We start from the raw sequence: 26,825 nt of genomic DNA, 5'->3' as shown, positions 1-26,825 counted from the left end.
GTTGTTACACCAGACTGAAGCATGATTTGAATCAAGTAATTGGAATTACAGTAGGCTAAAATTGCTGAAAAACGAGTTTGGAAAGTTGAAATGCATTTATTTGCTATTAAACCTTACTGAAAACATTTGGTTGTTTTCAGTTAAGAACTACTGGATTCATAAATGTAATACACAAATGAGAACATTTATGAAGTTTAATATTTAAACCATACCATTTTCAAAATACAGAATTGTTAATTTTATTGAACAAGTTTTCCAGTTTTCAAGCAGTGACCTTGCAAACAGTTCAGGTAATCGGTGACCCTTAAAAGCACAAGCCAGTGTTTTCAAAACAAAACAAATCTCCTACTTAAATATCTCTTTTCTAGTGATCTTCTAAGAGGTTAATTACTAACCACCGTTTGCTGCTTATGTTACCATCCTCATCCTCCATCCTTCACTCCTTATCTCTTCTTCTCTTAAACTTCACGTTGCCACTGTTGTTTTCAACCTTTCCTCTTGGATGGATGGAGCAACATGAAACAACTTTTCTAGCCAGAATAGAATAATTTCTGAATTTTATTTATGTGTTAGCATTCTTCATTCTGGTTGTGTCAGTGGTCCGCTGACTTAACTGACCAGCAGCCTGCATTCCCTGCCACCAGCCCCTAACCACCCCCCCAGAACAGAAGAACTGAGCAACCATTCTGGAAGGTTCTGGTGGTGAATGTTGTCATGAATATATGAATGTTCTTTACCCTCTTCCAGTCTTAATCCTATTTGTACTTTTTTCTTTTTTTTTTAATAACCTCATTGGAAGAAGTAGCTCTATACATTTGTACGGGGTCACAGCGGCTGCTGCTCAGCAGGCATTGATCTATGGAGGATGGCACTGTTAGCCCACCGTGTTGCTGGAGGGCAGCCACTAAGCGATGACCTATGAACCAGGTCATCACCTACCAACCAGGTGATTGTGATGACCCATGGTGGCAGAGACCAAACTGTCCTTCAAGAAGGCCCCAGGCTCACTGCATCGTCCGGTGCTGAGGGGTCTTCATCTCCTCCCTCCCAGCTGGGCATGGTTGTCTTCTGCTGAGGTACCCCGGTACCACAGGGCACTGACCATAGCATCTGCCTGGGAGGGGAAGTACCCGTACTCTGAGATGGAGAACGGGAGCGTGCTCCTCCCCGATCTTCTTTCTGAGGACTTCACCTGGGACAGCCAGATCCCCAGGCTTATCGTGGGAGTGCTGTTCTTAGCGGATTTTTCAGGTGGGTTGGGCACGGTAGAGCCTCCCCGGAAACGAGCCATTGGGACACACCAGGCCCTCGGGGGCCCTGGCCCGTAGATGGCACAGCTATCTTGTCGCTCTTGAGGACTCCTGCTGTGATGGCTAAAGAGAGCACGGATTGGCTTCTCTTGCGATGCAGCGACTGACAGGCGCTTAGGCTTGGCAGCATGGGACTGGCTGCCAGGCCCTGTGGCCCACGTAGACATGTCCTGATTTCTGCCTGTTCTTCCTGCAGGTTTCACTTCTTTGTCAGAGAAGTGTGTCCAGCAGAGCGGCACAGACAGAGGTGCTGACGAGCTGGCACAAACACTCAATGACTACATGAGCGACGTTTTGGAGGGTAAGAGCCATGCTGCCAGGCTGTTGTATATGGGGCCCTGAGGTTGCTTGCGGAGGGCAGAGGCAGCCTTGCTGCACCAGCTGCTCCTGCCTCCTTGGAAGGGCTGTGGAGCTCACTGTGGCCTGGGGGGACAGTGGGAGCCGTGGGGCTCCCGTGGCAAGAGAGGAGCGCAGCAGGTCTCTTCTGCTGCCCACTGTGATGAGGGAGGCCCCAGTGGACTGCAGGCTGGCAGACGTGCCTCCAGGCAACAGGAAGGGCTGGAAGGACTTTGCAGGGAATTACAGGCCCGTCAGCCTGATGTCAGTATCAGGGCAGGTTACGGAGCAGGTGATCCTGAGTGCTGTGACATGGCACATGCCTCCAATGGAGGGATCAGAAGCAGCTGGCGCGGGATTTTGAAGGCCAGGTGCCTCCTGACTACCCTGATCTCCTACGACAAGGTGACCCACTTGGTAGAGGAGGGAGAGGCTCTGGTCATTGTCTGCCTGGCTTTTTATAAAGCGTTTGACACTGCTGCCCACAGTATTCTCCCAGAGAGACTGGCTGCTCAGGGCTTGGGCAGACATACTGTTTGCTGGGTAAAGAAGTGGCTGGCTGGACGGCTGGGCTTAAGGAGTCCTAGCAAGCGGAGTTCAATCCAGGTTCAATCCAGTTGGTGTCTGGACACCAGTGGCCTTCTCCAGGGCACTCTACCAGGGCCTTTTTTGTTTAACATTTTCATCAGTGACCAGGAGGGAGGAGGGGATTGAATGCACCCTCCATCAGTAAGTTTGCAGACAATTCCAAGTTAGGCGGGACGGTTGACTGGCTTGAGGGTGGGAAGGCTTTGCTGAGGTAGGCTGGGCCAAGTCCAGTCACATGCCACTGAACCAGGCTAAGTGGTGGGTCCTGCGCTTGGCACACAGCAACCTAATGCAGCCACATAGGCCTGGGGGAAGAGTGGCTGGAAATGTGCCCAGTAGAAAAGGATGTGGGGTTGCTGCTTGGCGGCCAGCTGAACATGTGCAAGCAGCGTGCCCAGGTCTCTAGAAAGGCCGATGGCATTCTGGCCTGCATGAGAACTAGTGTGGCCAGCAGGGCTAGGGAAGTGATAGCTCTTGGACACGGCAGTGGTGAGCCCACACCTCGAATATTGCATTCAGTTCGGGGCCCCTGACCACGAGAAGGATGTCTGAGTTGCTTGCGTGTGTACAGAGAAGATCATCAAAGCTGCTGAAGGGTTTAGAAAACAAGAGTTACGAGGAGCAGCTGAGGGCATTGTGGTTGTTTAGTCTGGAGAAGAGGAGGCTGAGGGGAGACCTCATTGCGCTTCCCACCTCCCTGCAAGGAGGCTGCAGCGCAGAGGCAGTCGGTCTCTTTTCTCAGGTGACAAGAGAGAGGCCATGAGGAAAGGCTCTCGATTTGGGGCAGGCTGTGCTTGGGTTGGGTACTGGGAAGAATTTCTTCAAGGAGGTTGTGGTTGAGCACTGGAGCAGCCTGCCCAGTTAAGCGATGGAGTCCCAGTCCCTGCAGCTATTTAAGAGATGTGTGGACGTGGCACTAAGGTAGATGGTTTAGTGATGGGGACTCAGTAGGCTAGGTGGATGGTCAGACTTGATGATCTCGAAGGCCTTTTCCAGCCTAGATCATTCTCTGATCGTATGAGCAAGGGGACACCTGCTTTCTCAGCATCTGTCTCTGTGCTTGCAGAGAGACCGTTGCAGTTCCACGATGGAACACCGCTTTGGTGCCATTAGGACCGCAGGCAGGCTGGGGGCATCCAGTGAGTGCCAGCGTGCCAGTAACCTAGGGAGGCTCGCACTGACATCTGTGTGTGGCCCTCCTGAGCCCCTTATCCTGGGGGACGTCTCTGACCGTGAGCATGTGGTGGCCACCACTTTGGCAGCATTTGCAAGTGTCCCCGCTCAGAGATCTTCACCAGGCGTCTGGACGTGGCCCCGGGCAGGTGGCTCTGAGTGGCTCGGCTTGAGTGGAGACGGGGTGCGGGACTGGAGCAGATACTCTCCAGAGGTGCCTTCCAGCTTGCACCGTACTGTGCTTGTGTGGCCTCCCAACTCGCTGTACAGGGGCCAGGGCTGTGGCTACAGGTGGCTTGCCCCACGGATTCCGGAAGAAGGCGCCCCATAACTCTGCCTTCCCTTCTTTCTCCACAGTTGTGCTGGATTTCGGAAGAGACATCCTGAAGTTTGGAGGTATGTCCTTAGGAGGAGGCTGCTTCCATGTCCTGCTGCTGTGCAGTGTTTCCCGCGGGAGCCACTTGCTCTGTGCTCTGGCCTGATGGAGCAGCTCTCTGGCCACGCAGCAATCCCTCCGGTGGTGTCCCTGGGCTGCTGCAGCTGCGGAGGAGTGCTGGGCAGAGGGTCCCCCCGCCACCCACCCTCTTGCCCTGCTGCCCTGGCTGGTGCTGTGGCTGGTCTGGCAGAGGGGAGGGGTCCCTGTGGCCAGGGTGCTGTCCTTCAGGAGGATGCCCTCCCACAAGCCCGTCCTCCTCTGCACGCCGGCTGGCCACTTGCTGCTGTCCCTCAGGAGAGCCTTCCCCTTCCCCTCACTTTCCCCAGGGGATGCTGTGCTGGTGCTGTGGAGAGCATCAGAAGCTCAGCTGCCTCAGACCATCAGCCTGGTGCTGCAGTGTTGCCAACAAATCCAGAAGAAGCATGGCAGTCGTGACACACACGTGGGTCAGAAGCTCCACCTGAAGATAGGTATGGGCGCTGCAGGGTCAGCTGTGCCACGTGCACAGCCCTGGCACTCTCCAGTGCTGCTGACTGCTTCTGCTCCCCGGTGTCAATGCTGCTTCTTGCTCTCTCCCCAGGGATCTCCGCAGGGCAAATGACCGTACTGGCTGCTGGAGACAGGTACCATCAGCAGTACTTCATCTGCAGCCAGGCCCTGGAGGAAGTTATGAACGCCCAAAACCTTGCGGTTAAAAGTGAAGTGATTGTCTCGCCCACCTGCTGGAAGCTGTGTGAGCAGGAAAAGATCCAGACCAGGCTTCTTGGTGGCAAACGGGTTCTGAAGGTAGGTGGACAGGTTGGCCTCTAGAGCCTCTCTGAAGACCTGCACCTGAGAGGGAAGGAGGCAGATGCCAGAAGGCTGAGGCGCTGGACGTGGAGAGAGTTGTAGCTGTAAGGGTTGGTAGAGAGCTGAAGCAGTTGCCCTTCCACCTCAGGGGTAGCTCTGGGTAGTGCTTGCTTGGTGTGACTGGCCAAGGGAAGCACAGGAAGGGTGTGGGCCCCACCAGCAATGTCCCCCGTGGGTCGCGCAGCTGTCCTGGAGAGCTGGGGCATGCTTGGGTGATGCCTGCGTGGCTCTGGTCCTTCTGAAGAGGCACTTCTGTCCCAGCTGAAAATCCAGAGAGGTGGGCTTGCTGCACCAAGAGGTTCTGCCCTTCTCTGGAAAGTGAGAGTGGAGGGGCGGGCTGTGTCTCCCGGGGCTCCTTGGGGAGGCCAGCGGCAGTACTTTTGTTCTGCGTGTCTGCAGGTTCAGAGGATGGAGCACATGTCTGGATCAGAACGCCAAGATGCTGCAGGCCAGTTTGAGCAACACGTGAAGATGCAGCGTTTGGAAAGGATAGGTGAGTCCCTGCTTCACCGTGTTCTGAGACTGGCTGGAAAAATGGGGCCTGCCTGCTTCAGAGTTCCAGGGAGGAACTCCCCCTGCCCTCTTCCACCTTTCAGTCAGCATTCGTGCCTTTGTCCCTCCTGTGCTTCAGCTGAGGCTGTCGCTGCCATCCCCTCCTTCCAGGGGATGGCTCTGGCCAAGCAGCTGCAGAGGGGAGCAGGAGGAAACGCCAAAGAATCTTTGCTCTGCTTTGCCCAGTGCCAGCCCCGTCTTTCAACCCCCTTGTAGTCCCGTCCTGCCAGTGAAGGCCTGCGTTTGCTTCCCTTAGGGCACCTAAGGCCAGCTTTTCTCGTGTCCAATGGTCCTAAAGTGGCAGCAGAGATGCAGAAGTACATACCAGCAGCTCCTCTCAGGAAGGTAAGGCCGCTGCTGCTGGAGGCTGCATTTTGGGAGGGCAGAAGAAGGTGTGCATTGCATGGGTGGAGCTCTCGTGAAAACAGACAAATGGAAGAAAAAGCACCCTGGGGCGGGAACCCAGGGGACCTGATGCCAGGCTTACTGGTGCTGCACGTGCCAGGCAACTGCCCATTTTGTGCTGCTCCTCAAAGAGGCACGGGTGGCAGGAGGTGGACTTGCCTCTGTCTTTTCCATGACTCTTGCTCTGGACGTGCTGTGGGCACGAGGCGAGGACAAGGGGGCGAGTCTGCTCAAGTCCCTGGGATGTGCCAGAGGGTCGCCCCTCGCATCCGTACTTGCCACAAGATGCAGTGTTGCTGGAACATTCCCCTCTGTCGTTTGTGCTATGACTCTGCTGTGACCTGCCTGCCGCAGGCTGGCCTGCGATTGGCACCGAGCAGGGGACTTACCCTTCCTCCAGTAGTACCTGGTATTGCCAACATGCCTGCTCTCCCTCGGTACGTGGCACGGGCCCAGAGGAACCGCCGGGAGAACAGGCTGGCAAAGCTGTCGTGCTCTTCACTTCCAGCTGGACGTGGATATGCCGCTGCACCTGTGGTCTGAGCTACGGCCAGTCACCAGCCTCTTTATCCAGCTGCAGTTTTCTGCAGAGGCCAGGTTACTGGATCTTCAGAGGGGCCTCCGTGATGCCAACAGGATGATTTCAACAATCATCAGTCCTCACAAGGGTGAAATCAACAAAAGCCTTCTGTTTGATAAGGTGAGCGTGGGGGAGCAATCCCACCCCCAGAGGGTGGCCTGTGTCTGTTTAGTGGAGAGGGACTGAGGAGCAGCTCTGCCTTGCTGGTGGGATCAGTCCTCTGTGGCTTTGTGTTGACCTGCAGCTCTACTGGTCTCCCTGGCGACTGCAATGGAACGGCATTAGCTGCTGGCCATAGGCACTGTAACCAGATGTGTTGCATCTGTCCTCTGCAGGGCTGTACATTCCTCTGTGTGTTCGGAATGTCTGGAGCAAAGCTGCATGACGAGAGCACCCGTGCCTTGGACAGCGCTCTTCAGATCTTCAGCACGTGCTCCAGATCATTGAGGAAACTTGAGTGAGTGTGTGGCGGTGTTGCAGGGCATGCGTGCTGCCTGGGACAGCGCAAGGGGGCTGACCAGCAAGAGACGTGGCCTCCTGGCTTGGCCTCCTTTGTCCCTGGCAGGATTGAGGCAGCACCCTGAGAGGCAGCAGGTGGCCCCTGGGCTTAGCTCACGGCAGCCAGGCGCAGTCCCTCCAAGCACAGCCTGCCAGGAACAGGGCTCTGGCCTAATCTCAAAGTCGCTGGCATTGTAGGTGCTCAGTGGGTAGCACCTGCTTTCCTCCACTAGTGAGAGGGGCTGTGGCCTGCTGCAGGTCACAGCCATCGGGCCTCAGGGGAAGGGTCCAAGCCGTCTTGCGTGCACCCTCCCCACGTCCCTTGTGTGTGGTGCCCCAAGCTCTCCAAGTCCCCGAGGCACACACCGGCTGTAGGACAGCAGGTGTCCCTGGTTGGTGCCAAGGGGAGACGTGGGAAGTGGCAGAGCGGGGCGAGCAGGACTGCGCCTGGGGCACCACTGAATTTGCACTTCTCTCCCTGTGTGCCAGGGCAATGTCTATTGGGGTCACCAGCGGGACGATGTTCTACGGCCTCTGTGGCCATCCGGAGAGGGCTGAACATACAGGTACCGCACCTTAGTCTGAAGAGTGGGAGGCTGGCGTGGGTGTGCTTAAGCACACCTGTCACACACACATCCATCATGAAGAGATGGGAAGGCTGGGGCAAGCACATATGCTACAGCCTGCCGAGAGCGGCCCAGATGTCACAGGTCTCGACCTGAGGTGGGAGAATGGGCTCAGACTTGCGGTTCCCGCTGGGTCAGCTTGCCCTGCTGCGGGGTTGACCTGTGCCTGAGGGTGTAGTCCCAAAGCTGGGAAAAACAAGGAAACCTTGAAGAATATAGAGAGTCCTGTAGCTTGTGTAGTATTTCTATAGCTTGTATAGTCTTTTAGGTGAGAGAATAAGGGAACAGAGAGACAGGTAGCCTTGAGCTAGCAGCAGCAAGGGAGATAAGGGACAAAAGGTGAAAACAAGGAGGAGAACAACAGCTCCAGACTAATCTGTAGTAACCTTTTGCTCATTAAGGGTCATAAACGTATTAAAAATCGTACCCATCAAAATGCTAACGTATGCTAATGTGGGATTTGATGTGTCCCCACTTCCCCAGCCCCCACTCTTTCTCTGTAATGTGCAAACTCAGGAGACATAAGTTAGGTGAGCTGTAATAGCCAATCAGAAGTACCCAAAGAGATAGCTTTCACAAGTTTGCTGTGTACAAGTAACGGTGATTCAAGTCAGAGGTGTGCTGGCTTTGCGGAAGATCGCCAAGCACCTGACTCTGCAGAGTTATATAATAAAATATTTATATAAATATATATATATTATATAATTAATGAATTAATTAAAAGATCTTTGCTGTGTGTGCTCATTGGTGCAGTGCACTAGGCATGCACCTATGGACAACAAGGGGAAGTAGCCCTTGGCCTTAAAGGGTGGGGCAAGGCTGCTTTCCTAACCATGTCAATGTGTTCTCTCTCCATGGCAGTGATTGGCCATAAGGTGAATTGGGGTGCCCGCTTGATGGTGCACTACCCCAGGCTGGTGTCCTGTGATGAAGACACCTACAAGGCCTCTCGCCTGCCCAGTTACCTCTTCAAGGAGTTGCCGAAGACAAAGTTGAAAGGTGTTACAGATCCCGGCGCTATCTATCAATATGTGGGGATCACCGACAAGTGGTGAGTGTCTTCCGAGCCATCTGGATGGGGCCACAAGGGGAAGCCAAGGGTGCAACCTTGACCGGTAAAGAGGAGCTGTGCAGCAAGAGACCAGCCTGGCCTCCCACAGACATCCCTTCCCTGTGGCCAAGAAGATCCAAAGGCCTGGCATGGGTCTGCTTTGTGCCTTTCTGCCCTTGTGTCTCCTGCTGCTAAGAGAGCTGCGAGTGACGCCAGTGGGGTGCAGAAGGTTGTCCTGGCTTTGGAGACGCACGCTAGCCATGCAGGCTTTGTCCAAGCGGCTTTCCGCTGGGCTCCCTCCCTGCTCTGTGTTTGCTCCACTATGTGCAAGGCTAAGGCAGAGGTCATTCTGATGCAAGGAGGAATTTTTTCCCAGCTCCTTCTGCGCAGGAAGCTTTGGGTCAGTCATGTCGCCTTGGGGAAAGGTGGGCCACTGGGCCACTCTTCCTCCTGTCTGCCTGCTCAGTTCTCAGCTGTCCCTCCGGGCCAGGGTTGGAGGACCTTTTGGATGTTAACGTTGCTGTCTCTTGAAAACTATCAAAAGACTTGAGCCAAAGGTGCCAGGTGCTTGGTGTCCTGAGCCACTAAGTGACACAGGTCCTCCTTTCCAAGAGGCTTCTTTTGCTTGTCCAGGGTGGCAGAGCAGTCTACTAGCCAACAGCACACCCTGGCTTCTTTGCCGCATCTGGGCTTTCTTTGGTTTTGGCCTCTGGCGAGGGACTCCCAACACCTTCTGCTGTCCCGCCATGGCTGCTGGCCTTCTTCGTGCTTGAAGCTGTCCTGGCATGTCCACTCGAACGTTGGCCGGGGAGCATGCTCCGGACAGCATGCTGCTGGAAAGAAAAGCAGTTACCTGCGGCGGGTCTCCTCCCCTAACACAGCAGGCTCTATATTCCCTGGCTTCTGAACAACTAAGTGAAACTCATGTTTTGTCTTCTCCCGCTTCTAGCATCTTTGACATGGGTCTTACCAAGAAGAGGTCGGACTATGGCCCCTTGCTGGGTAGGTAGAGAAGTCCTCGCTCTTCAGAACCCCAGCTGCTTCCCTTTGCCCAAAGCAGTGCACCTTGCTGGAGGTTAACCCCGGTAGGCAGCTGAGCCCCACACAGCCGCTCGCTCCCTTCCTCCCTCCTCTAGCCTGCTGGCTGGTGGGGCAGCATGAGAAACTGCAGAGGCCTTGACACTGTGCCAGCACTGCTCGGCAAGAGTTCAGTGTGTTCTCGGCGTTCCTTTGGTGGCAAGTCCAGCACATCACAGCACACTCCAAGCTCCTGTGAAGACAAGGAGCTGTATCGCAGCCAAAACCACAACAGGCCCGAAGACGCCACCTTAGCTACAGGGTGCTGGCAAGAGCTCTGGGGCTCAGGGTGCAGTGAGATGTTTGGCATGCCTTTTGGGCGCAGCTGCCTGCAGTGCCTCAAAGTGTGCCCTCCAGTCTTGGGCTGGATCAGTGTGGGGAGCTGCGTCCAGCTGGCTGAATCTCATTGCCTGTGGGAGGAGAAGCGGAGGGGAAAGAGCTCCTAGGAGCTGCGCCGTGTGGCCAGCAGGCAGGCGGCTCTGAGATGAGGGGCTTGGAAGGAGGCCTGGGTGTAGGCAGGCTTGCTGACGTGGTGGAGGGAAGCTGCCGTGCCAGCAAAAGGGAATGCTGCCCTGCTTTTCAGCATGCTGCAACAGCTTGTTTCCTGGTTGGTCTTCACAGGTCGGGAGGTGGAGATTGACCTCTTTGAACGCAGCTTGAAGGCCTATGAGACTTTGGGACAGCCGCGCATCCTGGCGTACGCAGGCATTCTGGGCTCTGGAAAGAGCCACTTACTTACTGAGCTGGCCTTTCTGGGCCAGGCCACTGGGCACAGGTAAGTGGGTTTTTTGAGCCCCTTCCCACGCCCGTCCCCTGACGTTCGTGGAAGACTGCGATGCCTCTGCCCTGTGCCTGGCCCTCCGCCCACACCCCCAGGACTGTGCACCCTGCGTTCCTTTGCAGTAAGAACCAGGCAGCGTGAGTCTCTAACTCTCCTGTCTTGGCAGGCGTGGGCTACTGGGGGCCTTTTCTGCAGCTCAACTGCCTTTTGCTTTTGCACCGCAGGGTTGTCACCATGGAACTGACCAAGGCCAACATGAGGCAGCCCTTCTCTGCCGTCTGTATGCTGGTGGCCAGGGCCCTGGGACTGCAGGCGGGTGAAACGTGCAAGGACCGGCAGCGCACCCTGCAGGCCAAGCTCCAAGGGGCGATAGAAGAGAGCAGTTACTGCCTCCTCAACAACATTTTCCTCGTCGAGGTGAGAGCGAGAGGGAGGCCTCCTGAGGTAGTCTGGTGGTTGTTTGGGTGTTCTGCTGGGCTGGGAGTTGCAGTGCTCATAGCACCCCGTTCTGATTCGTGGGTCCAGGGAGGCTCCTTGTCTGTGGTGACTTCATGTCCTGTGCATGTGCCAGGTGTCTTGGTCAGCGCCCTGGAAAGGCCAGTGAAGAGAGGCTTGCGCTGACCTCATGCAAAAGCAGAGGCGCTTTGCTCTGCCGTCTAGCTTGGTGGATAGGCATGCCTGGTCCCAGGATGATGTTTCTTTCTGACTCTGCTTTCCCGTCCAGTTTGCCATCTCAGACGAGGTTTGCAAGATGCATGACCTTCAAAGGAAAAGGGAGTTGCAGAAGACTTGTAGGAAAGTGCTACAGAAGGTGAGCGTTCCTCCTTCTACCTGGGTCAGAGAAAGAAAACAACCCTGCCCGCTGCAGGCTCCACATCAGAAAAGCCTGAGTGGGCAGCAGGACGATGTGCCAGGGTCACCGCCCTTCAGGGCCCAGGAGCCCCTCCTCCCAGAAGCCCCTCTCACACCCTCCCCATATGCCTCGTCGTAGCTCGCCTCCTGTTAAGTTGGAGGGTATGTGCCCTGGAGGAGGATTGACGCCTTCTGCATTCCTTTGCCCAAGCTCCCTTCTTCAGAAGGGCAAGTGATGTTCCAGGAGGCCTTAAAGTCTCGCAGAAATGAAAAGCCAGTAAGCTTCTGAAGAGGGAAGCGGCTGGGGAGAGACTTCTGAGTATTCTCCGTCTCCGGAGAGAGAGGCTGCATCTCCTCCCCTAGAGGATGCTTGAGAATCCGCCAGACTCCACACAGATCCATCTGCTTTTTTCAGACCCTTGGAGGAGAATTTGGCATATTTGTCATCGACAACGCCCACTTCATCGACCCTGCCTCCTGGACTGTAATGTGGCCCGTGCTCCAAAGCGTCACGCTCTTTATGGTGATGAGCTTAGCTCCTGGCCACGAGAGAACGGAGAGCTTTTTCAAAGCTGCAGCAGACAGCACAACGTCCCAGAGAATCAGCTGTCTTCATCTGGAAGAGCTGAAACCTGCAGCTGTGGTGCAGAAAGTCTGCCAGGACCTTGGAGTGGTCAGCATCCCCAGGGATCTAGCAAGGTATGTTGCAGGCCACGGAGCTCTTCCGGAGGGGTTGGACCTATGCTGCCACGGAAGGAAGTCGCCCCGCAGGAAAGGAAGCACGGGGCCTTCTGGCAGCATCCTTGACTCCAGCAAGGACCTGGGTTTCTCCTTAAGACTCACCACAGCAGGTGTGAGCTAAAAATAGGCAGCTCCCAGGACGCAGCACGTGGGCAGTGACAGCCCTTTGCTGTTGCAGAGGAGGGAGGGCAAGGCAGGGAGGAAAAGGGAGAGAAGAGGAGAGAGGAGAGCAGAGGGAGATGGGTACCCAAGCCTCAGCGTGGCTGAGGTGTGAAAAAGGCTTTGACCAATGTAGCCAGGCTGCAGTAGGGATTCCCAGGAGCAGGGGTCCAGCCAGCTGCCGGAGCAGATCTGGGCTCCTGAGGACAGGGAAGATCAGGCTTGCTGTGTTGTGCTTTGGACATTGCCCACGACCATTTCCCCATGGACTCCAGCAAACAGTGTAGGGTCAGGGGTCCCAAACGCCCAAGCCAGTGGGAGGACCGCCCCCTTCTGAAGTGAGCCGTAGCTGTGACAAAGAGGCTGGTTACCCTGTGAGGCCTGAGTGACTCGCCACCCGCCCATCAGAACTGTGTTGCACCATACTTCCCTGGTGTTGGTCACTGCTGGGTCTGCTCCTGCCCAGGTTCCTGATCCAAAGAAGCTCTGGCATCCCATATTACTGTGAGGAACTGCTGCGCTGCCTGCGTCGCAACAACATGCTCTTGTTCAGCACTGGGAGGCAGGACAAAATAGTAGAGGACAACTGGGAGGGCTTGATCGGTAAGCACTCTTGTTGCGGACTGGCTAGATGCTGTTGCACGTCACCCCCCACACACACACACACACACACACACGACCGTGTCCTGTGGCTTTCCAGTGAGTCTGGGCAGAGTCCAATCTGGCAGCAGGACAGAACTTGATCTGGCTGAGGTGTGGGCTCCTGCACACCTTGCTGTCACCTTGGCAAGCCACCAGCTCCCTCGAGAAGAAAGCCCTTCTGCAGGAGAGGGTCAGACCTGGGAAAGTGTAATCCAAAACCAGAAATGCCCGCAAAGGCGCTGGGAACTGAGGAGCTTGGCAGTAACGCAAGAGCAGTAATTGCAAGAGCAATGCCAAGCAGAGTGCTGTTGCCCTGGGGACAGCCTGCATGGGCTTTGCCTTTTGGATTATCACTGGCAATTTCCCTGGCTGTGGGAGGGAGCGCTGTCAAAGGTAGCAACCGCTGCGTTCTGTTGCGGGATATTCGTTCAGTACAGCTGGGCAGCTGGTCCAAAGGCAGAAAAAGAGTTGCAAGGGCAATGCAGACAAAACCATTGCGGTGGAAACCGGTTTGCCCTGCTCACTGACCGCATTCGGTGCGGGCCATGAAGCGCACCCAACCGTGACAGGTTGGACTTGCCCCACCTTGTTCATGCTCTCTCTCTCTCTCTTCCCAGCTTCTGCAGTCGAGGCTTCACCCATTGTCTCAGCCACCTCAAGCTCCAGTGCTGGGAATAACAGTGGCAGGGTCTGCACCGTCAGAGCAGATGTCAGCCTGGAGACCACCGTGCTGCCGGCTGCCTTGAAAGGTGAGGGGCTGAGTTCGTGGCTGTGCTGGGGTCCTTTCCTGGGGTGCATGTGAGAGAGGGGCTGGGCATCAGCATGCTGCAGAAGCACCCTCTCAGCCTGGGGGGCCCTGCCAGGAAGGCGACTCTGGTCTGAGCAGACAGAGCTCTGTGCTTAAGGACACAGATGTCCCCCTCCGGGCTGTGGGCCGGCTGTGAGGCCCACAGCAGTTGTGGGGAGCTCCAAGTCCAGCTCTGAGGTGGTGAAAGCGCTCTCTGCTCTCTGTGTGCGCTGCTGGGCATCAGCCTAGTTCAGCTCCGGTAGGTCGCATCACGGGTCGCATGTACCCGCAGGATCGTGCCCTCCCCATCCGTGGTGGAGGAGCTCTTATCCCTGGGCCTTGTGGCCTGTGGTTGCAAGAGGAGTGGAGCCATCTTGAAGACATTCCCCTGGGCTCCAATTGCCCACCAGGTGCCATCCTGAGGAAGAGAGGCCAAAGTCTACCCTGTTTCCTGTGGTGGAACCGTCCAGCCTCTCCAAGCTCAGGCTCCGGGACACAAAAGAGAGAGACGATTTGCTTCTTCTTGACAGATATTGCACTGGCTGAGCTGGACCGGATCACGCTGCAGAAGCAGATGGTTTTGAAGTTTGCAGCCATCATAGGGCCAGTGTTTACCACCCAGCTGCTGGCTCACATCCTTCCCAGTTGCACCAGGCAGCAGATGAATTATTTGTTGGACATGCTGGTGAGCGACAACATCCTTAAGTGGCTGAAGGACACAGGGGTGCCCAGAGACATCCAAGATGCTCGAGAGGGGCCGGCCACCTCTCAGCAGGCAGGGAGCGGTAAGTGGTGGCAGTAACGTAGACCCAGGAGCGCTGTAGCTGAAGGAGGCCTTCCCCCACCAGCTTTGTGCAAAGGGAAATTCCCAGCGGCTGTTGGGAATGTCTCTACCACTCTGGCTGAGGCCACCATCCATTGCCTTGCAGGGGTGGAGAGGCCGTCTACAAGCAAGGAGACCACGGAGCAGCAGGCTGGCGTTCTGGCCTTCTGTGCCCCGCTGCTGCAGGAGGCAGCCTACGAGCTGTGGCCCAAGAGACAGAGGGCCAGCACGCAGCGCAAGTGTGCTGCCTTCCTGGAGAAGCACGCGCACAAATGCCGGAGCTGCCACGGAGGGGACTTTGTGGCCTTCCACCGCTTCGCCGTCCCCAGTCCCCAGGATGGGGAAAACTGCCAGGGCTCTGCTGACGAGGATGACTGGCACAGCTGGGAGGCCTTGGTGCTCGCTGGAGAACACCTGAAGAAGGACAGGACTCACACCCCTGAAGGTAGGCTGTGTGCCGTGCAGCGGAGCCCCCTCCCTCTGGAAGTCCAGGCCCATGCAGGCTGGGGCCCACCGGGTCCCCAACACCAGGGATAAGCCAGGGGACAAGGACGATCACCGCAGCTCTTGTGCCCTGGGTCTGCTCGACAGGACCCTTGCAAGCCTGCAGCTCTTAGCCCGGGCTATGTGGGGAGTCCCTTGACACGCTCTCTTCTTCCCAGGTAGTGCAAATGCCCTGCAGCCGCAGCAGGCTTTCTCGGAGGAGGAGTTCAGGTGAGGAGACAAGGTTCTGATGATTGTGGAAACGAGCGAGCTCCAGAGGAGACAGATGGAGCTCTGCCATTTGGCTGCTGGCTGGGACTCCAGCTTTGGGAGGAGGAGGCTGGCTGTGGGGTGGGAGCTGGGATGAGACAGCAGGAAATAGGGGTTTGTTGCTACCCGTAGGGAGAGCAGGGTCATCTCAGGTGATGCTCATCTGCTCTTTGCTCTCTTCTTTTCCTGGCAACCTGCCTCTGACCAGAGCGTCAGAGCGGTTTCCACCAGAGGGCAAATGGACAAGTGTGCAGCCCAGCAGGACCAAAGAGAAGGACGGTGGCGAGTGTTCCTGCAAATGCGAAGCCGTCATTGAATCAGTGCTTATGCCTTTGGCTCGCCACTATGTGGCAACAGGCAATGCTTCCCGAGCCTTCTACTACCTGCTGGAGTGTGCGGCTGCCTACCTGCACGTCTCCAACAGCTACATGGTGAGTGACCCTGCTTGCCAGCACGCATTGCACCTGGAGTCCACTGCAACAGGACACGCCCGCTGAGGGGCCTCCCAAAAGAAACAGTGGGGGCAGAGCCGGACTGTTTCCTGCGCTTTGCCTCTCCCACAGCAAGAGACGCGGGGCACTGAAGCAGGCCCGTCAGCACAAGCTGCAGTACCTGGGAGGCAGTCTGAAGGCTCCCTTGGTGCCTGAGCTCTGAGCCCACAGGGCACTGTGCTAGGGCAGGGATCACATGGGGAGATGCGGGCCCTCCTAAGGCAGGTGCCACAGGAGGCAAGAGGGAAGGGTGGAGCTAGCTGGGGGCTCTGCACCGATGCTCACCTGCTGCCTGTGTGCTTGCTCAAAGGCCCTTATGAAGCTCAACGAAGCGGAGGTCCTGAGGAACTCCATGGGGAAGACAGCAACTGTGTTAGACTGCTTTGAGGAGGTGACCTTCTTCAGCCTCAAAGCGGAGGTAAAGCGGCAGGGTGACGCCCTTCTTGCAGGGGGTGTCCCTGCTATGGCCAGCCCCTTATACATTTCTGCAGCCTCTGCAGGAGGAGAGGCTTGGGAAAGCGGTCCATGTCTGCATGGCTTCCTCTTCCTGTGCAGGTCTGCTGTAATCTAGGACGCGTGGGGCTGGCCAAGAAAACGACCAGGCAGGCGCTGAGCCTTCTGAAAAAGCGATTCCCTCAGACATGCGCCGGAGCCTTTGTCAAGTCTCTGTGGGAAAGGTTTCAGGGTGCTCTTTGTGCCACAAACAGAAGAACACCCTCTCTTCTGCTAGAGGCTCGGTAAGCAGCAGAAGGGAGAGCGTGGGAAAGGAAGAGTATTCTGGTGCCAGGCATTCAGGCCCAGGCCTGCCTGGACTTCAGGCCACGCCTAAGCTGTGCCATAGCTCATTAGCAGGACCGAGGCATTAAGGCACGACATGTGGGTCAAACAGGGGCCAGTGCAGCCTCACGCTGCCCCCCTGTGCAGTCCCTGGGCCTTTGCATAGAAAGCAGCTTGTGCCGAGGGATGCACCTGCTGGCACGTTTCGGATGAGGCTGGGGTGGCTGGGAACAGAGAAGAGATGTGAACAGGGAGGACGGGCTTAACAGGGGAAGGAAGGCAGTGACCTCAAGGGATGGGATGGGGTTGGGTTAAGGTTGGGGGGGGGAAGGGCGTGATGAGGAGAAGGCTCAGAGTTGCGATAGTCCTTCTCCTGCTGGTGCCTGGCATCACTTCCCCCTCCCCCGTGCTGTAGTGCCAGCACACCCTCTGTAGCGGTTGGCTGCCCCTGGCAGCACTTCTTCATTTGCCCACTTCCGTGCCTGCAGCCCTTCCAGCACCAGCTCCCTTCCTCTGAGGAGGTGTACGTGTCTCAGCTGCCACCCCACTTTCCCCTGCCCAGTCTGGTTTGGTGCTCTACAGCCGCGCCTCTGGGCTCAGCAGTTTCTCTTGTGTGTCAGGAGGAAGAAGCTAGCCTGGATGCTTCAGCAGACCCACTGCCTCTCCTTACTGGGGCACCTCTACAGCCTGGAGGGCACATCAGCAGGACGGAGGTTCTCCCGCCTGGCAGCTCGCATGAAAGCCAACGTGGACAGGAGAATGGACTCCTCTCAGGAAGAAGACTCCCACCCCGACAACTGACTTTCCATCCCTGCTTTTCTCAGTGTGTCTTAGTAAAACATCTGTTTTCTTATGGTGGTGGTTGTCAGGCCTTGCCAGGGAAGGTTCAGGTTGGAACTAAGAAGCAAGTTCTTCTCAGAAAAGGAGAGCTTGCTCCCCCAGCAAGAGACGCGGGGCACTGAAGCAGGCCCGTCAGCACAAGCTGCCTTACCAGGGAGGCGGTCTGAAGGCTCCCTCGGAACCTGTGTGGGCACCTGGAGAGAGACAGCATGGGCAGTTTGGGACGGTGGAAGCTGCCATAGTGCAGAGCGAGCAGAGGAGGGGAGGGCCACGGTGGGGGGGCGTTCCAGAGTCCCCGCAGGGTCAGGTGGGCTGCTCCGTCCCGAGGCGTGCCCACATGGGCTCCGGGGTGCTGGCCCAGGTCCTTGCTGCGCTTGATCGTTGGGCTGCTCCTCGTTGTGAAACATGGGATTAGAAATTAGAGAGCGATGGATTAAGAATGAATATGTAGGCAACACTCCTTGCTTCATATGTGCTACTGAGATGGGGAAGATGCTAAAACTTCTCCGAATTAATATTTACAGAATCGCAGAATTTCTAGGTTGGAAGAGACCTCAAGATCATCGAGTCCAACCTCTGAGCTAACACTAACAGTCCTCCGCTAAATCATATCCCCAAGCTCTAAGCTAGATTCCCTTTTTGAGTGGGTTTGTGAAAATTCTGCCAAAGAAGGTCAAGGACTATCAAGAGGTTTCTGTTGTGAGCACTATTTTATGGGAGCCTAGGTGGGGTGGGTATTGGAAGAGGGTGTTGACTAGGGCACTGCCTAGGGTTAGGATTAAGGTTTTGAGAGAGAAAGGTCAAACTCTCTCTAGGACTAAGGTTGTGAAAGGGCTGCCAAAGGAAGTTGAGGGCTACCAAATGCTTCAGATGGGAACACTTTTTCATGGGAGCTCTTGCTAGGATGAATGTTTGACCTGGGAGCTGTCTTATCCCTGTCCTTACGTTTGGAAAGAAAGGAAGCACAGACTCCCCTTGTGACTGAAGTTGTGAGAGTGCTGCCAAAGCAAGTGGAGGGCTACCAAAAGATTCTGTTGTGAGCAATTTTTCTTGGGAGCACTAGGTGAAATGTTTCTTGGATCTAGGCAATGTCTAGGGCTAGGGTTAGGGTTTAGAGAGAGACAGAGAAAGTCCAGACTCCCATTGTGAGCAATTTCATTAAAAGGCTGCCAAAGGAAATCAAGGGCTACTAAATAAATTGCTTCCACTGCAAGCAGCATTTCATGGAAGTGCTGTGTGTGGTGTGTGTTGGACCTGGGCACTGTCTAGAGTTAGGCTTAGGGTTTGGAGAGAGAGAAAACACAGACTCCCATTGTTAGTGTGACTGTGAAGGGACTTTCAAAGGATGTGTCTTTGGGGTTGGGGACACAGCAGCACACATCTTGTGGTTGTGAGCTGAGTGCAGACCAGAGCCAGTCCCACTATGATATGCCAGCAGGGCTCTTGGAGCCTTGGGGCACGTGGGGCCCTGCTGTATGGGCAGCACTTTGGAATCAGTCAAAGTCCACAAATTGTTTTGTTTCACAGAAAGTTCAGAGTTAGGGTTAGGATTTGGAGACAGAGAGAGTACAGACTTCCGTTGTGAGTGAGTGTGTGAAAAGGCTGCTGTGAGAAACTAAGTTGTGTTTTTGCAGTAGAGAACTAGTTTTCTGTATTCAAAGGTAGTTGTGGAGTCATAACAAGGAGAAATGCAAAGTAGGTAAGTGGACAGTAGAAGGCCCCTCACTGTTCCAGAACAAGGTAGAAGCTTGAGAAAAATAGGATGAGCAGTGTGAGAATAGTAAAACAAAGATCACAAATTCTCAAAACATAAGAAAGGAGAAATTAAGGGGTTGGAAAAAAAAAAAAAAAAAAAAGAAAGAAAGGAAAATTGTACATATATGCTATAGAGGAGTGTTGGGTAGCTTGTGAACCTGTAGTACTCAGTCAATGAGGAAACAGGGGAGGTGATCAGGCGTCGGGTAATAGGGAATAAAAGGTTATGATTTGTTTACTAAAATGCACTCTTAATTGACAGGACTTCCGCCATTCCAATCACAAATAAAATAGCTTTGCAGAAGATCCTGTCTGAAGAAAATTAATTGAGATTTTTCTCACACTGCCAAAGGAAGTAGAGATATACCATGAGATATAAAATGGCTTCTGTTGTAAATAACTTTTTGTGGGAGACCTAGGTGGAGTGGGAGTAGGATCTGTGTCACATTGAAAGGTGCCTATCAAAGTCAAACACTTGCCTGTTTAAGAGCCCTGCCAACAACTTTCACTGAGACAGTTTCACAAAGTTGAAAACTTCTAATAAGGTGACAGATGGGACTGGACTAGATGATCTTAGAGGTGTTTTCCAACCTGGATGATTCTATGATTCTATTTTCTATATGAGATTTGGAATTGTTTTTGATAAACACCCTTTCTGCAATAGCGCTCATATCTGATAACAGTGCTAGCAAAATGCTATCTCAGGTATTCCTCTCCAAAAGATGAAGGTGCAGAGCTTACCAACAAGGCATCCCTGTCTTGGTGGAGACGAAGGAGCCCAGCCTTTCACCTACCTCTTCCAGCTTTCCAATCTCTTCTTTCTCCCCCCAGCTCTTTTATGACATTCCTCTCACTTTATCAACTAATGCTAACACCAACGCTTTTTCCTAACACTAAAACCATTTCCTTTATATCCTTACATTATCTGTTCCCTTCCCTGGAGTGATGTCTAGCATGATTTGTGTGGAGAGTCAAATAGTAAAGATATGTATGTTTAGCATGTATTTCATTAAGATTCATTTTACAAATAATCAAATGAAAGGTTTCACTCCAGGCACCATGGCCTTCAAGATTCTCTTCTGCTGCCAGATAAGGACCATCCTCATATGGCAAGACACCGTCCCTCAGTAGCCTCTCATACCAAGCCTACAGACCTCCATCCACAACATCTGTATAAGAGAGAAGTGGAAGCAGGCTGCTCAACTCCCACCTTGCCCAAGGCCAGTGCTTATCAGAGACACTAGCAAGTCTGACTATTCTCTGCATCTACCTCCCGCGATTCCTCTCTCCCACTCCTTTACCCAAACCATTCACCTGCCCCAAGGATAATTCTCCCACACTGAGGACTGGGCATCACCTGTAATACCCAAACGGGAAATACTTAAAACTGCCACACCAGTCCCTCAAATAAATAACCTCTGTTTCAACATGGTGGTCATCACTTAACTTGCTCAGGTAGGCTCTGGTGCTGACATTCCACTTCATGCCCTGCTTTGCATCTTCACAGAATCACACAGAATCACAGAATTTCTAGGTTGGAAGAGACTTCAAGATCATCGAGTCCAACCTCTGACCTAACACTAACAGTTCCCACTAAACCATATCCCTAAGCTCTACATCTAAATGTCTTTTCAAGACTTCCAGGGATGGTGACTCCACCACTTCCCTGGGCAGCCTGTTCCAATGTCTAGCAACCCTTTCAGTAAAGAAGTTCTTCCTAAGATCCAACCTAAAACTCCCCTGGCGCAACTTTAGCCCATTCCCCCTCGTCCTGTCACCAGGCACGTGGGAGAACAGACCAACCCCCACCTTGCTACAGCCTCCTTTGAGGTACCTGTAGAGAGCTTCCAAACAAGCAAAAACTATTTTCATGTAGTCACCAACTGTAGTGCCTTCCCTCCAACACTATACACTAGATCACCTTTACAGAGAACTCCACTGCATCCATTACCCTGTAGCACATGCCTCATCCCTCCACATCTGCAAAAACAATATAAAAAATCACCTGGACGCTGATCAATAGCTCAACTATTCTAGAGCTATTCTTGAATGAATAGCTCACTGGAAAAAGAGATGCAAACCTCCCTGGGCTGAAAAGTTATCCATATACCACTCATGAGTTTCAGCCTCATCAAAATTATGACTTTCTCAGGCTTTCTCAAAAACAAAACAAAACAACAACAAAACCAAGCTAAACCAAACCAAACCAACCAATAAACCATCCAACCAAAACCAAAAGCCAAAATATAAAATTAATCAGATAACTAGATTTATAAACATTTATAAACTTTATAATCCTTTGGGTCTGGTACTAGCTTGGTATACTGCTAATTACATCATTAGCTATATCCTATTTCATAGACCTCTGTTCCTTCTCCCCTGCCAGGAAGACTGTTTTCTAAAGTGCAGTGAGTAGGATTCTGATATATAAAAAATGAATATGTTATAAATGAAGTGCAAAGGGATGATGAAAGCTAAGTAATGTGAAAAGCAGACCAATTAGCCTGAAAAGAATTTGAAATCACTAGCAGTGAAAATCAGGGCAACAATTTTAACATAAGTGGCTGCATACTCTTTGCTTTTAACCTAGAGAAATGCTCTGAATTCTAATTAACTGGAGAAAAGCAATCCTGTAGTCATGCACCTTCATGAACATCATATTGAGTATGGAAATGAAACTGAGGTGAATATTGTAAAAGTTCACATGAAATGTGTTCATTAGTCCATAAATCACCCACCTTGACAAATATAGAAGAAGCATGAGATGTAATTTAATATTGTCTTAGGTCTCAAGAGAAATAAGTTACATGACTACTGAGTGACATACTAACTGTTAACATGAAATACGAAATGAAGGGACCATAATTTGATGGCCTGTTATATTCACAGAGAGGTAGATATTAGTGCTATGGACTTCAGGGTGCTTGTAACATCATATGTAAGCCCACAATGACTACCTGTGTGACGGTTTGGAGGGTAAGAGCCATGCTGCCAGGCTGTTGTATATGGGGCCCTGAGGTTGCTTGCGGAGGGCAGAGGCAGCCTTGCTGCACCAGCTGCTCCTGCCTCCTTGGAAGGGCTGTGGAGCTCACTGTGGCCTGGGGGGACAGTGGGAGCCGTGGGGCTCCCGTGGCAAGGGAGGAGCGCAGCAGGTCTCTTCTGCTGCCCACTGGGATGAGGGAGGCCCCAGTGGACTGCAGGCTGGCAGACGTGCCTCCAGGCAACAGGAAGGGCTGGAAGGACTTTGCAGGGAATTACAGGCCCGTCAGCCTGATGTCAGTATCAGGGCAGGTTACAGAGCTGTGTTTGGGATTTAGTATGAGACTAACGTTGGTATCACCCTGATGTTTTAATTGTTGCAGAGCAGTTCTTACACTAAGCCAAGGACTTCTCAGGTTCTTGCTCCGTCCTGCCAGCAGGCAGGCTGGGGTGAAGAAGAAGCTGGGAGGGGACAAACCCAGGACAGCTGACCCAAATTGGCCAAAGGGCTAATCCACACCATATGGCATCATGCTGAACAATTATATGGGGGGCTGGACAGGGTGGGGGGTCTGGCTGCTTAGGGATAGCCTGGGCATCAGTCAGCGGGTGCATTGTACATCACTTGTTTGTACACAGTATTATTAGTTTTCCTTTCCTTTCCTTTCCTTTCCTTTCCTTTCCTTTCCTTTCCTTTCCTTTCCTTTCCTTTCCTTTCCTTTCCTTTCCTTCCTTCTTCCTCTCTTCCTTCCTTCCTTCCTTCCTTCCTTCCTTCCTTCCTTCCTTCCTTCCTTCCTTCCTTCCTTCCTCTCTCTCTCTCTCTCTCTCTCTCATTCTCTCTTCCTCTTCCTCTTCCTCTTCCTCTTCCTCTTCCTCTTCCTCTTCCTCTCTTTTCCCCTTTATATTCCTTGTATCTTGCAGTTCACTCTCATTCCTTGTCAAGTTAGAACAGTTGGACCTTGGTGCTAATGACCTGGAATTACTGGTAGGTGAGGGATGGTGGGGAGGGAATATGGGTGGTTGGTAGGGGTAGCATCTGTACCTTTTTGGAAGTGTTTCTTGTTTTGTTTTGTTTTGTTTTGTCTGAAATGCAAAGAAGTAGACCCTCAGGTTGTTTGGGAAGATTCTGATCTGCCCAGGATGGCCTAGTCATTGTTCCCAGTGTAATGTTTTCTTTGCGTGTTGGCCCTGTTTCACTTTCTACTACCCTTATACACACCTTGCTCTGCTTTTTCCAAGCCCCTTTGCTCTGAGGCATTCTTTGTTGCTATCTAGCTGCCTAAAGATCTTTCCTTTCCAATGAAATTCTTGTCTGGTACTTTATTTCTCTGCTGTGTTTCACTGCCACCAGCTGTCGTTTTTCACTTCTGCTGGGCTGACTTTCTGCATTTCCCTTCGTAATTTATTTTCTCCTTTAGAAAGTACAGGACCATTCCATGTTGTTCCTGACAGTGATGTCAGCCTAGCATGTTGTGGGTGCCTCCATGGAGGGCTCTGAACCCAAGCCTAAACCTAAGTACGCTGAGAGCCAGTGCATAATCTTGAATTACAGCTCATCTTGACACTGGGGGAAATCCAGTGATATTTACCTTTGCAGTTGTGGATCAAGTTGTTACTGAACCCTGTTCTTAATGTTCTGAAATGCTTTTTGGCAGAAAGCCAACTAAAATGGGCGACAGAAGAGATTTTGCAGCTTCCTATGCACAAAGCTGCAGCCTGCTTGTGAGAACAGTTGGCTGATGCTTGAACAGCACTCGAGTGGTGCTTTAACTCCTAAACCAAACACTCATCAGTGTGTGTTGTGTTTACAGGTAACAAAAGGAGCAATACTATGAACACGTCTACCGTTGCTGATAGCGCTGCTATATCATGTTGGGATTGTCAGTGTTAACCAAAAGCTTTTATTCATGTCTGGGAGGAGGGGGAGAAAGACACATTTCTACTGTGGGTCCAGCATTTCCAAAACCTTGCTACTGGACAGTCCTTCCTGTTGTCTTCCATGTTTCCTGTTGGGAGCTTCCGCAGCCAGTATGCTAACCCAGACACTTCCAAACATATTTGCAGCAGTATTGTGGCACACCAAAATGTTACTTTCATAAACCATTTGGTGAATGGTTGTAGGAGGTGTGAAAGCAGTAACATCGAGTTTTGCAGAGTTTTAGTGTGATTTGGAATATCCTAGAGTAGTTTCTCCCCTGGAAAGGACTGACACTGCTACTGCTGTGACACTGCTACTGCCCTGCTCTGTTACAGCCAGATAACTCTGGGAGTGCTACCAAACTTGTGCGAGCTTTGGTTAGACCAGAATGAAGTCCTGTACCCAGCTGCACACTGTAATAGCAGAGAAGTCCACATCAGATTCTGTGACGTTTTGTTCATGTCCAGCTTGGGCTCTAGTGGTCTGATAAAACATGTCATTTGAACTGATTCAATCTTGAGGTATGACACGTATTCCTCTGATTGTTAAATGTCATGCTCTGCATGAGTGCTTTTTCTTCGGTAGGGCCTACAGCGCAGAGAAACCCCTCATCCCAGTGAGCTGAAGGTTATGAAGAAAGTTGTTGAAGTTCCGTGCAATGAGGTACATGCTGCAAAACCTGGCACAGACCTGAATTCACCTAAGTCAGAAGCGAGCGCTGTTCACTAAGAAATGGATAACTGTACAGAACATGTTGCAGATGGGGGAAATGGAGAGGCAGTGTTTGTAAGCTGGGCAGAAAGAACTTAACTTTTGGGAAATGTGAGACTGGACTGAGCATGGATTGCTTGCATTTCATGAGTTATAAGCTACCTTGTGGTGTCTGCTAGGACCACTGAGACAGCATAAGATACAGCAAGGATACGGAAAAGGCCATAATGGGGAATGTGTGCCTCAATGCCACTTCAGTCACAGTAGAGGGAGAGAAAAAGAAGGCTTTGGGAAATGGTGTCAAAAGCCTTGCTGAAGTCAAGGTAGACCACATCCACAGCCTTTCCCTCCTCCACTAAGCACGTCGCTTTGTCATAGAAGGAGATCAGGTTTGTCAAGGAGGACCTGCCTTTCATAAACCCATGCTGAGTGGGCCTGATCGCCTGGTTGCCCTGCAAGTGCTGCGTGAGGACTCTCAAGATAATCTGCTCCATGAGCTTCCCTGGCACTCAGGTCAAACTGACAGGCCTATAGTTCCCCGGGTCTGCCCTCCGGCCCTTCTTGTAGATGGGCGTCACGTTTGCTAGCTGCCAGTCAACTGGGACCTCCCCCGATAGCCAGGACTGCTGATAAATGATGGAAAGCGGCTTGGTCAGCTCCTCTGTCAGTTCTCTCAGTATCCTCGGGTGGATCCCATCCGGCCCCACTGACTTGCACACATCCAAGTGCCGTAGCAGGTCGCCAACCATTTCTTCATGGATAGTGAGGGCCACATTCTGCTCCCCATCCCCTTCCACCAGCTCAGGGTACTGGGTATCCAGAGAACGACCGATATTGCCGCTAAAGACTGAGGCAAAGCAGGCATTAAGCACCTCCGCCTTTTCCTCATCTTTTGTAACAAGGTTTCCCCCCGCATCCGGTAAAGGAAGTCCATTTTGCATTGATGGATTTAGCTACATATATGGTAAAATATCCTAATTATCTGGGATGTAGACGAGAACCTTATGAGCAGCAGATGTAAAAAGGAAGATATCGCTCAAGGCCAACGGGTGAGGGAAGGATGAACAACTCATTAGGGAAGGATGAACAACTTGTTGGCAGGAAACAAGGCAAAGACAAGCAAAAAAGGCCTAAACTGTCCAACAGAAGGTCAAAGTCCACAAAGGTCAAGAGAGCTTAACCTGCTCTTCCTCGTTGCCTTCATCCTGAAAGACCCCTGCCCACGACCACCAGGCTACATTGCGCAGGCGCAGCCGGAAGGAACTAAGGGCAGGCAGTATAGAAATGAGTACTTGGAAGAGGTCCGCCTTTTTGGGGAAATCAATGAATATGTATGAGAGCTCATGTAATATGTAACAGTATTCGTGTATAAAATTGTGAGAGACGAGCGGGCAGGCGCGCACCTTTTTCAGGGAAGCCATTCCCAGTGTGTCCGGTGCACCGCAATAAAGCGTACCTACTTTACAACCTTATGGTTGTGGAGTCTTTTCCGCGCGTCGGTTAGGGCTGTGCTTAGGGGAGAGAGAAAGCTCGGGCTCCCTTTGTAAGTGGAGCTGTGAAATGGCAGCTAAAGGAATTTGTGGACTATGAAAAGCCTTCTGTTGTGAGCACTGTTAACCGCCATCTAACAGTCACTCGCCTGAGGCGATCGGCTCTGGGGCAGATGTATTCCACAGTGGAGTGGGGATCACAGTGTGCAGCCATCAAAGTAGCTGAGGGAACCACCAGAAGCCGGCAGCCCTCACAAGGGCAGCTAATGAGGCTTTGCTGGAGCCAGGAGTGCCCCCCTAAGTCACACAAAGGCAGCCCCTGAGGACTGTGGCTCCTCACCTAAGGCTTGCTGGGCAGCACTTGACGGATGGGCATGAGGAGAAGCAAAAGAACATCATTGAGGGAAAGAAAAAGAGCATCATCACCAGCCTGGGAAGGGAGCCGCAGCCAGGGCAGGGGTCTGGCCCTGTGTCCGCGGTGGCGGGCTCTAGAGCCCAGGCCCTAGGGAACAGCCTGCTGGGGTCCCCGTGCGTGGTGTCCCTGGCTGCCTCCTGCCCTGGTGCCTCAGTGACTGCAGCGCTTCACCTGCCTGCTGGCCTTGGCTGCAGATGAGCAGCTCTGGGGGACCTCTGTCCTGCAGCCCCAGCAGCATGAAGTGCCGGAGCTGGTGGTTGCCCCACACCTCTGCCCGAGTACTGAACCCTCTGGCAGATGCCTTCCCCAGCTGCTGCACCTCCCCAGCAAGGGCCAGGTGCAGCACTGCTACCACTCCAGCCCCTGCGGCCACTCCAGCCCAGTACAGGCACCTGTGTGGTGCTTAGCTGCCAGCCGGGTTAAAGGATCG

The 26,825-nt window shown here is 53.0% G+C and overlaps 2 protein-coding genes across 2 annotated transcripts; both read left to right on the top strand.

The window, feature by feature from the left end:
- Positions 1 to 1,142: 1,142 nt before the first annotated feature.
- On the top strand, positions 1,143 to 6,415 carry LOC309890257 (adenylate cyclase type 10-like; the record flags this gene model as incomplete). Its single annotated transcript, XM_082783941.1, has 8 exons — positions 1,143 to 1,251; positions 1,507 to 1,611; positions 3,765 to 3,803; positions 4,170 to 4,313; positions 4,424 to 4,629; positions 5,092 to 5,185; positions 5,501 to 5,589; positions 6,158 to 6,415. The coding sequence occupies 8 exons, from the start codon at positions 1,143 to 1,145 to the stop codon at positions 6,413 to 6,415; spliced, it is 1,044 nt and encodes a 347-aa protein (XP_082640067.1).
- Positions 6,416 to 7,272: 857 nt separating this feature from the next.
- LOC309890256 (adenylate cyclase type 10-like) lies at positions 7,273 to 17,088 on the top strand (the record flags this gene model as incomplete). The annotated part of the gene is made up of 16 exons (XM_082783940.1): positions 7,273 to 7,293; positions 8,215 to 8,404; positions 9,354 to 9,406; positions 10,103 to 10,256; positions 10,487 to 10,679; positions 10,987 to 11,073; positions 11,530 to 11,813; positions 12,481 to 12,617; positions 13,274 to 13,405; positions 13,974 to 14,228; positions 14,373 to 14,711; positions 14,929 to 14,980; positions 15,228 to 15,450; positions 15,821 to 15,928; positions 16,066 to 16,247; positions 16,908 to 17,088. Exons 2-16 carry the CDS (start codon positions 8,250 to 8,252, stop codon positions 17,086 to 17,088), a joined length of 2,535 nt encoding a protein of 844 aa, XP_082640066.1. The 5' UTR covers positions 7,273 to 7,293; positions 8,215 to 8,249.
- Between the last annotated feature and the right edge of the window lie 9,737 nt (positions 17,089 to 26,825).

The sequence above is a fragment of the Aythya marila genome, assembly GCF_965140915.1.
Source record: "Aythya marila genome assembly, chromosome: Z".
NCBI lineage: Eukaryota > Metazoa > Chordata > Aves > Anseriformes > Anatidae > Aythya > Aythya marila.
Note: the sequence above shows the minus strand (reverse complement) of the source record. Positions and strands in the feature narration are given on the sequence as shown.